This window comes from Miscanthus floridulus, chromosome 6, assembly GCF_019320115.1.
Source record: "Miscanthus floridulus cultivar M001 chromosome 6, ASM1932011v1, whole genome shotgun sequence".
NCBI classification, from domain to species: domain Eukaryota; kingdom Viridiplantae; phylum Streptophyta; class Magnoliopsida; order Poales; family Poaceae; genus Miscanthus; species Miscanthus floridulus.
This window is the reverse complement of record NC_089585.1, coordinates 92029970-92042625: the sequence shown is the minus strand read 5'-3', so window position 1 is coordinate 92042625 and position 12656 is coordinate 92029970. Positions and strand designations below refer to the sequence as shown.

General features: G+C 48.4%; 1 protein-coding gene across 1 annotated transcript; it reads left to right on the top strand.

Annotated features, from left to right (window-relative positions):
* The first annotated feature begins 1757 nt into the window (after nt 1-1757).
* On the top strand, nt 1758-3528 carry LOC136458628 (transcription factor WRKY19-like). Its single transcript, XM_066458565.1, has 3 exons — nt 1758-2275; nt 2373-2498; nt 2648-3528. Exons 1-3 carry the CDS (start codon nt 1920-1922, stop codon nt 3189-3191), a joined length of 1026 nt encoding a protein of 341 aa, XP_066314662.1. The 5' UTR covers nt 1758-1919; the 3' UTR covers nt 3192-3528.
* The last annotated feature ends 9128 nt before the right edge of the window (nt 3529-12656 follow it).

Sequence of the window (12656 nt, the reverse complement as noted above, 5' to 3'; positions counted from 1 at the left end):
GAGGGCTCTCTTTAGGATTCTCAAATCTCAATCACCTCACTAGGACCTTGCTCTTCTTGGCACTCTCAAAGATGTTTCTCAGCTGTTGGAATGAGCAAAAGTACCTCCACACACGAATGAAGTATTTATAAGCATGGCTGAAAAACGAACTGTTATGTGTCTCTGCGGGGTGACCGGACGCTCCGGTCATATTGATCGGACGCACCGGTCAGTTCACCCCGAATTTCAGTGATCAAGTGGTGACCGGACGTTGGACAGCGTCCGGTCAGCACTGACCGGACGTGTCCGGTTGTGATTTTCTCTCTCTGGAACCTTACTAGAGTCGACCGGATGCTGGGACTCAGCGTCTGGTTAACACTGACCGGACGCGTCCGGTCGTGATTTTTTCTCTCTGGATCCTTACTGTAGTTGACCGGACGCTGGGACTCAGCGTCCGGTCACTTCACCTCTTAGCGTGTGGTTACTTCCAGACGACTTCACCTTGATCAAATGAATTGACCGGACTCTACGCCAGCGTCCGATCAAACCAAAGCCAGCGTCCGGTCAGCATTTGACCCTCCATTCACTTTCAACTTTCGTTCATACGTGAATGAAGATTGATCCAATGGATCTAAGGGCTTTTTAGGAGCTACCTAGTGCTAGATTTAGCAAGTGTGCACCACACCTAACCCACTAGACTCACCTAGGTCAAGCTACCTGTTCATACCCCCTTAATAGTACGGCTAAAGGAAAAACAAAGTTCTAAACTACTCTAAGTGTCTCTTTAATTCCAATCAACACTTAGAACTAGTCCATCCTTAACCTTGTCGCCCATCATTTGGAAACCGAAACGATTTTCATCGTAGGGGCATGACCACCATGATAGCTCAATCGATCTCCATTACCATGACCTAACTTAATTGTCTCTGCAAAACATACGTTAGTTATAGTAATCACGTATTATCATTAATCACCGAAACCCAACTAGAGACCTAGATGCTTTCGACCGCTATTGACAAGACTTAGATATTAGATCATTGGCAACGAGGTGCCTATGTTAACTTCATTAATCTTGAGATGTGCTGGTCTCTAAGAGGTGCTTATAGGAAGAATGTTTACGTCTCCGATTTGTAAAAAGAAAAAAAGAAAGAAAATCCAATGTATTTTCTCAGTTCTTGTACCACAAGATCATGAGTGTCAGCTGGCAAATGTGCTGCCCTAGTACTAATATCCCTACCGAAAGAAGACGCAGCATCAAGTCTCACCCAAAACCTCCCCTGAAAAAGTGAAAAAGAACACACCAAGAAAAGGTCGTTGGCGCGTTAAAAATCCTGTGGACCGTAATAATCTGCATTTTGAGTCGACTCTAGCGTAGTAAAAGGGACGGAGTAATTACTCTTACTAGGAGTAGGGCAGTACGCAGCATCAGTAAAAGGACCAGAAGCACGATGTGCACCACTAACAACAAAAGAGCGATCCAGCTGTTGGGGGAACCGGTCAAAGTGTGCTCTGGACTAAAAACATCTCAGCATCTTGGTGGCTACTGGCTAGTCCCATGACCAAAGACCGGTCCAATTCAAAACCTTTGAATATTAGTATTGTACTGGTACACAAAGGTCCTTTTAAACACCTTCTAATTATAATTTGTTTCCGCTTAGTCCAGTCAAAGTTCCTACTCTTCCACCCGACCCGACGACAGCAGCCAAGATACCGGTGCTGCCTCTCGTCTCCGATCCTCGGCCCTCTATAAGAACCCCTCCCCCTCCCCGTTGTACGCTCTGTCACTCACACGAATCATCACCTACCTCGACGACACGCACACACACAGCCAGCCGCCAAGACAACTCGTATGAATAGCCAGCACTGAGGTGAGGAGCTGAGTGAGCGAGTCAGCTGACAGCAACAGGGAGGGCGTGCCGAGTGAGCTAGCTGCAACTGCGATGGAGGGCGTGCCAGAAGAGAAGTGCGCCCTAGTGGCGGAGCTGGTGCGGGTGCTGGAGATGGCGAGGCAGCTCGAGACGCACATGATGGCGGTCCAGCAGCAGCAGCAGCAGCAAGGCGGCGGTGCCGGAGGTGGGGACCAGCGGTGCCGGGCGATGGTGAGCACCATGCGCGCCTCCATCGACAGGGCCGTGCACATGGCCGTGTCCTGCTGCGCCGAGGGGCGTCCGGGCGTCGGCGCCGGGCAGCCGGAGTCGCCGCCGTCAGGTGGGGATGGCAGCCCGCGCAGCGGCGGGTCGGACCAGGCCGGCGACTTCCGGGGCCGCGGCAATGCGGCCGGCCAGTGCAAGAAGAGGTAAGGAGCTAGTCAAAGCAAGAGCCCACTACTGTGGCTGTGGTTGGTTAATTACCTGTGTGTGATTTGGTTTGAGATCATATCGAACACGACGCAGGAAGACGCTGCCCAAGTGGAGCACCCAGGTGAGGGTGAGCACCGTGCAGGACGTGAGCCCCCTTGACGACGGCCTCAGCTGGAGGAAGTACGGGCAGAAGGACATCCTCGGCGCCAAGTACCCAAGGTCAGCGCGCCGGCGCCGTACAATCCTTTTCCAGCCGATCGAGCATGCGCGCAGCGTGCACGCGCACGAGCGATGCTGACCCTCTTCTCACCTGTTCTTGGTCATTTTATAATTGATTGATCCCCAAGGACTCCACCCAATTCTCGCAGGTCCTACTTCCGGTGCACGCACAGGCACACGCAGAGCTGCCAGGCGAGCAAGCAGGTGCAGCGCACGGACGGCGACCCGCTGCTCTTCGACGTCGTGTACCACGGCGCCCACACGTGCGCCCAGGGCGCCGCCGCGCACCCCAGCAACCAGCCGGCAGTCCAGGAGCAGACGACCTCCCCGGGGCTCGAAGCAGGGCCCGCCGTGCTGCCGTTCTTGCTCCGGCCAGCCTCCAACAAGCCGACGACGGGCGCCGACGCCGCCGCGACGAGCAGCCGTTTCGTCACGACCGGCTGTGTCAGTGTCACCGCGTCTCCTTTCGTGTCGCCGGCGACGCCAGAGAGCCAGCTGGTTAGCGGCGGCGGCGGCGGCGGCTACGCGGTGGGCGGTGGCGGCGGCGTGATCATGGCCGGCGTCCGGAACGTGCCTGTCGTGGAGCTCGCCTCCACGACCAACTCCCCTATGGCTATGGGGGAGATGGATTTCCTGTTCCCGCTGGACGCCGCCGATTTCTTGGAGCTGGGGAACCCGGCCAGCTATTTCTAAACGACACAAACGTGCCTGCAGCCTGCATCTACTAGTTTAGCGAAGAAATACCGATAGGTAAAGACGACAAGGCGAAAGGAGCAAGCTTGTTACCTCTCTCACTGGCATGCCTCAGAGTCACAGATGTACAATCTCCCTTGTATTGTAAGTCTGCAAGGGTAGATAGGGCTATGGCACGTCACGCGTCCAGCCTAGCTATGAAGCCTTTCTCCAACATATGTATATATAGTTGCCTGCTCTCTTACGTATACTCCGACTTTACATCTTCTTGTTAGCTATACAATGCACCGGCCTAATGGAGAACTCTTCCATTTCACATGCACCGGCCTAATGGAGATTCATTTTGAGTATTTTCATAATACAAATGGTGTCCTTACAAACCTAGTCAAATTCAAAATAGTTTAATTTAGGATAAAACTACAGTGACATGTTTTTTATCGGACACAGGAAGTAATATTTTTCCGAAGGACCTTTCAAAAAGCAGAGAGTTCCCGCAATTCACAACAGAATAATTGAATTAAACTAGTTATGAGAGAAACCAGACAAAAAAAATCTTACAACACAATTAATTAAAACAAAAACCTGCTAAGAGAGAGCTAACCCAATTCTAGTGAAGACCGCCACAAGTCATCGTTGCTGAGCTCATCGCAAAATCGGCCAAGCATCTTTGACTTCGTATAGTGGGCCTCAGACGGTTTAGAGTAGCTACAAGAGCTTCTTTATATTCTTTATTGTTGATAGGAATAGAGATTTCGGTAAAAAAAAAATCATCCAAGAACTTCTTAAACTAGATCCCCAAACATTCCCAACATCTATTTCTGGTTCCTCGCTCTATTAAAGTGCGGAGATAGCTCTTGTGAGTGCCGAACAAGGTATGTAGAAGTTGTTGGAGCATGGATACATATACATACATACATACACACACACACATATATATATATATATATATATATATATATATATATATATTGCTTTTAATTAAAATGACTCTTCGAATAAGGATTCGAAGAGTGGATTCATGAACAAAAACCGTTATATATGCTCTTAGAATTAGTGTAACCACACCCAAAAAAAGTCCGTTGTGCATTATTGTTGACAGGTATATGCCGCGCGCAAACGTACAATGAGACTTCGCCTAGGTACAGTAATCACCCATGCATGTCGGTCATCCCGTGTGGCGTGGTGAAACAACACAAAAGATATGCGGGCTTGTTTGGTTCATACCCAAACTTGTCACGCCTATCTTTCGACAAATTGTGGCAGCCACAGAAAGTGTTGCGAGCAAACGGGCTTGTTTGGTTCATACCTAAATTTGTCATGTCTAACTTTTGGTAAATTGTGGCAGTCACAGAAAGTGTGACGAGCAAAAACGAAGCCACAATTTTTTTTTGCAAAGTTTGGCAACAAAATTAATCTATGACGTATGTGACAGAGTGCTAAGAAAGTATGGCGTGCTATAGTACAACAGTAAACCAAACACATATCTAAGAAACTGTGGTACGTCTGACTTGCGGCATGGCAAGTAATAGTTATGAACCAAACAGATGTGGCAACTACAGTTTACCTAAAGTTAGACGTGGCAAACTATGACTACAACACACATAGACACGTGAACCGGTAACCACTAAACACATTACATGGCCTCCTCCAAGACGACGCCTCGTGGGAGGAATCGTAAGTGCCCGAAGCGCCGTCACCTCCGGTCCAAAAGACTATTACTAGCTAGACAAAGTTTTCACCAGGAGTCCTACAAAGTGAGGGGAAAGACACTTCAATGTCACACCCTACACGAGTGTTGCTGTCATTGGCAAGCATTATACCGGGAGGGGTCTTTCGTCTTTCCATCATCTCACTTCTCACCCACCGTGTAGAAAGCGCGCTTTACCATGACGCCACTCACTAGCTACCACCGCCTGTGTCGACCGGACACGGAAATAGCCTCATCATTTGAAGACAATTTTTCTTTCGCGCACATGATATTACCTCAGTATACTTCCAGCAAATCGCAGCACGGTATCACGACGCACATGATGCGGACGAATTTTAAGTCATCGTCGTCGAATTGTACAGCAGGACGTACATGTCTCGATTTGATCCACAGAGTATACTATCCTGACGGATCCAATAACCGAGCGATTCAGGTCTTGTCCTAGTAGTAACAAACTAACAAATGGTGTCGATATCCTGTCGCCGCACCAATCACTTGCCCTCACCTGCAGGTTATTGACCGGGTGAAGACACCAGCAACAACGACTGCCGGACGCCAAGGCTGTGAAGCCTGACGATGACACGCTCAATAAGTACAGGTTATTGACCAAGGACATTTTTTTCGATCACTTTCCACGAGCAGGACATTAAGCGAAGAGTAGGAGTTATAGCTACGAGTTAAGGATCCAAGATACCGATTAATTATCCAATTCAAAACATGAGATTCAGAACATTGAGATCTCTCTCTTCACCGGCATCTTGACTTGTCGAATCCGCTTTCCGCTTATGTCTCCTCTTATTCTCTAGTAGAAAGTCATCTAATGCATTTCAGAAATCTGATTCTCACTGTTCATCTCCATCTTGGTCTGTTACTCTGCTTGTGCCTTCTGGCTGTCAGCAGTTGGTGATCTTAGGCTGCTTTGTACAGTTCAGTCATATGATTCCACCATGAACAGAAAGCCAATATGACAGTAACAAAATAGAGCATTCAAACTTAGGAATTACTGTAACACAATCTGTCGATGCCATACCCCCGGTACCCTGACTTCCATATTGCCGACTACCGACTCCGGATCAGAGACGACCCGAAGGCCCACGATGATCCTATTTAAGGAAGGATATCTTCGGATTGCGCCAAGACTCCGACTAGGGCACGATTCCTTAGCTTGTAGGGCAAGTTGATCCCGGATATAAATAGTTTGCAATATCCCCTATTGTACTGATCGACTCTTTCATAGGCATAGCTACATTGTAACAGCAATCTCGCCGAAAACAAGCAACACAAGAGTAGCAACTGGACATACGGCTTTTACTCGCTTCCCGGGGGCCCAAACCCGTGTAAATCTCGTCTCTGTCTGTGATTGTTGTTCGCACCAAGCGGGGTTCCTCAAGAACCAAATATCTGCCGATAAAAAACACTAACATAATGAAAAGCAAAAACAAAATTAATAACAATTCAACAGCCCCATCTCAGGATGTTGACTTGTGCCACTCTGTGTTCGGTGTCGTCATGGCAATGCTGCTCTTCTTCCCCTTGGCCTGGCGTCCTGTTCCCAAACGTAACTGGTCCTCGACCCTCCGACATCAGCGCTCATGCCGCTGCCGAACCAGAGTGTGATCCACTTGAAGAAGCTGTTGCCGTCGCCGCTGCATCTCCACCTCTCAGAGCTTATCCACATGGAGCTGCAAGGCATTTCATTCCACCGATGTTCAGGGTTAGTATAGCCGACCGGAGCAGTGGACTTGTGTTTTCTGATGCTGCGTGAGAACCTAGCGCTCAGAAGGCCATGCCGGGAAGTTCCAGGATGAGGTTCTGCCGGCCGCTGAAGGAGGCGAATGAGCTTGCTGTGTTCTGCCATCCGAGGAGAGCAACTGCGTCCAACTTCCTCTCCATGTCCATGTGCTCATATTTTTCTCATATAAATTGCATGTATATGTTAGAAGATATATTAGCGTGTGTGTCGTGTACGTGTATTATGCTGTACATTGGTGACAATCAGAGTAGCATGGCGCTCGAGAGATCTCCAGAACATTCTATATTCTGTTATAGATAGATTAGGTTGTTGTGATCTGTTGTAATCCTAGGATAGTTAGTTGGAGATCTCCTAGCGCCAGCTGATGGTTGTTACCTCCTGTAACCTCGCGCGTTTGCGCCTATATTAACATGTACCGGCACCGGCCAAGGGTCAAGGGCGACGTTCCCACCAAACCTTCCTGCCCTCTGTTTATTTACATGGTATCAGAGAGCGAAATCGATCCACCGTTAGCGCCAGCCATGTCTTCCTCGTCAGCCTTTCCATCTAATCCTCTCCAGGCCAAAGATGTTTCCGAAAAACTTACCCGCAACAATCATGCCATCTGGAAAGTCCAGGTGGTTTCCCAGATCCGCGGCGCCCAGATGTTCGGGGCCGAGAAGAAGCCCGAAGAATTTCTCGTCGACAAGGAAGGAAACCAGTCTCCCAATCCCAATCCGGAATTTGCGACCTGGGATGCTCAGGATCACAAGGTCTTGAGTTTCCTATTCGGTACGCTATCCCGGGAGATCCTCGTGCATGTCGCGCACGCCAAGACGGCGGCAGCGCTCTGGAGCGCGATTGAGGCGATCTTCGTCTCACAGACACGCGCCCGCAAGATCAATCTCCGCATCGCCCTCGCCACCACAAAGAAAGATAACCTATCTGTTGCAGACTACTTCGCCAAGATGCAAGGCTACCGCGACGACATGATGGCAGCAGGCAAATCCGTTGAAGACGATGAGCTAGTCGAGTATATTCTCACTGTCCTTCCCGCGGAGTATGAATCCCTGGTGTCAGCCATCATCGCCAGGAAGGAGCCGATTGAGATTGACGAGCTGTATGGACAGCTCCTCGCCTTTGAGACTCGCCAAGACCTCACGCATGGTGGCAATCAAAGTTCAGCCAACATGGCTGGACGTGGCGGCGTCCGTGGCTCCAACCGTGGCCGTGGAGGCAATTCCCGTGGTCGTGGTCGTGGTCCCTTCAACGCCAACAACAGGGGCCGCGGTCGCGGCTCGTTTTCGGCTCCAACAACCAGCGCTCCAATCAAGGGGGCGGCAATGGCAAGGACACCCGTCCTATTTGCCAAGTCTGCAGCGTGAAGGGACACACAGCGGACCGGTGCTGGTACCGCTATGATGAGACTGTCCAACCCAATGAGAAGCAAGCCTCCTACGCCAACAACTCCTACAGCGTCGACACCAACTGGTACGCCGACACGGGAGCTACTGACAACATCACCAGCGATCTGGAGAAGCTAGCCCTTCGGGAGAAGTACAATGGCGGAGATCAAATCCACACTGCTAGTGGATCAGGTATGGCAATTCGTCATGTTGGTCAATCTACCATTGTTACCCCTAGCCGAAACTTGCATCTTAATAATGTGCTTCACGTCCCACAAGCTAAAAAGAATCTAGTATCTGTGCATCGATTTACATCTGAAAATTCAGCCTTCATGAAATTTCATCCCAATTTTTTTGTCGTTAAGGATCAGGACACCAAGAAAATTCTTCTTAAAGGACGCTGTCATCGAGGTCTCTATCCTCTACCATCGCCATCCACAATAAAGCATGCCTGCAGCGCCACCAAGCCTTCTTCGACTCGATGGCATGATCGCCTAGGGCATCCATCTTTTTCTATTGTCAGTCGTGTTGTTAGCAACAATAATTTGCCATGTATTCGTGAGTCAGGTCCTTCACATGTGTGTGACGCCTGTCAACAGGCCAAAGCACACCAGCTGCCATATCCTGTGTCCGCAAGCACTTCTAGTGCTCCATTAGATCTTGTGTTCTCTGATGTGTGGGGTCCTGCCATTGAATCTGCAGGCAGAAAACAATATTATGTTAGTTTTGTGGATGATTATAGTAAGTTCACTTGGATTTATCTCATTCGTTTTAAGTCAGATGTGTTCCAAAAATTCCATGAATTTCAAGCACTCGTTGAGAGATTATTTGATCGTAAAATAAAAGCGATGCAAACAGATTGGGGCGGTGAATATCAAAAGCTCAATTCTTTCTTTACCAAAGTGGGTATTTCACATCTTGTATCCTGCCCGCATGCACATCAACAGAATGGTGCGGCGGAAAGAAAACATCGTCATATTGTGGAGGTTGGCTTATCTCTCCTCTCACGAGCTTCTGTTCCATTGAAATTCTGGGATGAAGCATTCATCGCTGCCACATATCTTATAAATCGTCTTCCCAGTTCAGTCTTAAATTTCTCAACCCCCTTAGAGCGTCTTTTCCATCAAAAACCAAATTATTCTGCTCTTCGGGTGTTTGGGTGCGCCTGTTGGCCAAACCTCCGTCCTTACAACACGCACAAACTCCAATTTCGTTCCAAACAGTGTGTGTTTCTTGGTTATAGCGTGTTGCATAAAGGGTTTAAGTGCTTGGATATGTCAACAGGGCGTGTTTATATTTCTCGTGATGTAACATTTGACGAGAATGTCTTTCCTTTCTCGCAATTGCACCCAAATGCTGGACCAAGGCTTCGTTCTGAAGTTCTCCTAATACCCACTTCAAACTCGGCATCTAATGGGGGCAATGCTGTAGATGATCATCTGACTAATTTGCCTACACCAAGTCCCGGTATTTTTTGCAGAGATCTAGACTCAACAGGAGAAACTGCATGCGATAACACATCAAGTGGCTTGGACACGAGTCCCACCGTCGATCCAGTGCAGACTCCGATGGGAGAATCGGCTGGCGCAGGCGAGTTAACCTCCGCTTCAGATTCCGTGCCCAGCAGCTCTGCAGGACGCGGGACAGAGCCGTTGGCCGCCATGTCTCCGACAGAAGAAGACCGGGGGCTTCAGCCTGGACCTGATCGTGTGACCGTGCGCACTGAGCAGAGTCCCGAGGAGATCCCCTCATCATTACCAGCAGGGGACATGGCACCCTCTTCATTGCCGCATGGAGGACCGTCTACGGCTGCACCTTCAGGTGATATTCCGGCTGCATCCTCTAGACCAGTCACAAGATCTCAACATGGCATTCGGAAAGAGAAGGTCTACACGGATGGTACAGTTAAATATGGTATGTTGACATCTTCTGGTGAGCCATATGATTTAACCGAAGCTTTGCAAAATAAAAATTGGAAAGAGGCTATGTTATCTGAGTATGATGCACTTATGAAAAATAAAACTTGGCACCTAGTTCCACCTCAAAAAGGTAGGAATGTCATAGGGTGTAAATGGGTTTATAAAATCAAAAGAAAATCAGATGGCAGCTTAGACAGATATAAAGCTCGACCAGTAGCTAAAGGATTTAAGCAGCGATATGGTATTGATTATGAGGACACCTTTAGCCCTGTTGTTAAAGCAGCTACTATTCGTGTCATTCTGTCTCTTGCTGTTTCCTGTGGTTGGTCTTTGCGATACCTTGACGTACATAATGCATTCCTTCATGGACTCTTGGAAGAAGAGGTTTATATGCAGCAGCCACCTGGTTTTGAAGATCCAAAGCGGCCTCACTACATGTGTAAGTTGGACAAAGCTCTATATGGTCTTAAACAGGCCCCTAGAGCCTGGTATTCAAGGTTAAGTGAGAAACTTTTGCAACTCGGGTTTAAAGCTTCGAAGGCTGACACATCCTTGTTTTATTTTAGCAAGGGAGTCATAACTATTTTTGTACTTGTCTATGTTGATGATATCATTGTGGCCAGCTCAACTGAACAAGCAGCAAGTGCATTACTCAGTGATCTGAAGGGCGAATTTGCTCTTAAGGATTTGGGAGAACTTCATTATTTTTTGGGTATTGAGGTAACCAAGGTTAAAGGTGGTATTATTCTCTCTCAAGATAAGTATGCTTCTGATCTTTTGAAGAAAGTGGGGATGGCGCACTGTAAGCCAGTTAATACACCTATGGTTACTCATGAGAAGCTCTCCTTGCATGTGGGCACATTACTTGGTGAAAATGATGCAACAAAGTACAGAAGTATAGTTGGTGCTCTACAGTATTTAACATTGACTCGTCCTGACATTTCTTTTGCTGTCAATAAGGTATGTCAATTTCTTCATGCGCCGACTACTGTACATTGGGAAGCAGTTAAAAGAATATTAAGATATATCAAGCAATGCACAAGTCTTGGCCTTAAAATACATAGATCTGCTTCTACTTTGGTAAGTGGTTTTTCTGATGCTGATTGGGCTGGCTGCATTGATAGAAAGTCTACAGGAGGCTTTGCCATATTTTTAGGAGGTAATCTTGTTTCATGGAGTGCTAGAAAGCAACCTACCGTGTCTAGATCTAGCACTGAGGCTGAATATAAAGCTATAGCTAATGCCACTGCAGAGATTATGTGGATACAGATCCTTTTGAGAGAAATTGGAGTTAAAAGCCCTAGAGCAGCTAAAATATGGTGTGATAATTTGGGAGCTACATATTTGTCTAGCAATCCAGTGTTTCATGCTAGAACAAAACATATTGAAGTGGATTATCATTTTGTTCGAGAACGAGTGAAGAATCGTCTACTTGAGATAGATTTTGTTTCCTCCAAAGATCAGGTAGCAGACGGATTCACCAAAGCATTGCCGGTGAGATTAAATGAGAATTTTAAAGTCAATCTCAACTTAGCAAAGTTGTGATAGAGGGAGGCTGTTAGAAGATATATTAGCGTGTGTGTCATGTACGTGTATTATGCTGTACATTGGTGACAATCAGAGTAGCATGGCGCTCGAGAGATCTCCAGAACATTCTATATTCTGTTATAGATAGATTAGGTTGTTGTGATCTGTTGTAATCCTAGGATAGTTAGTTGGAGATCTCCTAGCGCCAGCTGATGGTTGTTACCTCCTGTAACCTCGCGCGTTTGCGCCTATATTAACATGTACCGGCGCCGGCCAAGGGTGAAGGGCGACGTTCCCACCAAACCTTCCTGCCCTCTGTTTATTTACAGTATATTTATAGTACTGGTAAAAGGATATAATTAAAACATCGTGTACCTAAACAGGATCGGTGTTGAGTTGCATCAGATTAGAGTCGATGTGTTTTACAACACGTATATCGGTATATTCCCTTATTTTCGCCATATAACTGTTGCGGAGGAGTACGAAGTACCTGTCTTCTCCCACGGCCCGCGAGTATCTAGGAATTAGGATCTAAAACAGCACAGATGGACGAAGTAGCCAAGTCCAAGCCACTAGCGGCGGAAGCCTCCGCCGCGAGAGCTTCCCATAGTCCGGTGAATTTTACGATCCTCGATTTTGTATACTCCCTCCTTCTCACCATAGCCATCCTAGGCACCGCTCTGGCCCTCTTCCTGCCTCCTCTCGACTTCAGCCCAGAGCCCCAGTTTTTCACCCGCCTGGTCGAGGTCCAGGGAGTGGACCCGTGTGTCCCCGAGGCGCGTTCCCCGATCTTCGAGTTGTCCTTGGACGTCGACCAGGTCTCTGAGAGGAAACGAGGTCCCTGTGCCGGAGGCGGGGACGCCATGCTGCGGGTCTCCTACCAGGCTACCACGGGATCGTCCTGGCCTGGGGCCTCGTGCCACGCTTCTGCGTCGACGGCAGAAGCCTGCGGCGGCGGCGAAGCGCCAACGTGGCGAGCGTTGTGGCCACGGCTCAGGGATTCGTGATGCTGGAGGAACTGCGGAAGATGATACGTGCCGAAACCAATGCTTTCGGGAGTGTCCAGTTCGACGTTGACGGGAGTCTTCCTGGATTGGGCCGCCTCCACTGCAAAACGTACCTGTTCCAAGGCGAGCCGACGGAGGCGCTGCCTCCGTGCTCCGTTCAGAGGAC

What these genes read in the sequence shown, in the direction of transcription:
- LOC136458628 (XM_066458565.1), top strand. Translation starts at nt 1,920, where the DNA reads ATGGAGGGCGTGCCAGAAGAGAAGTGCGCCCTAGTGGCGGAGCTGGTG. An exon ending in GCCGGCCAGTGCAAGAAGAG is followed by an intron (nt 2,276 to 2,372) that starts GTAAGGAGCTAG and finishes AACACGACGCAG; the next exon opens with GAAGACGCTGCCCAAGTGGA. An exon ending in CTCGGCGCCAAGTACCCAAG is followed by an intron (nt 2,499 to 2,647) that starts GTCAGCGCGCCG and finishes CAATTCTCGCAG; the next exon opens with GTCCTACTTCCGGTGCACGC.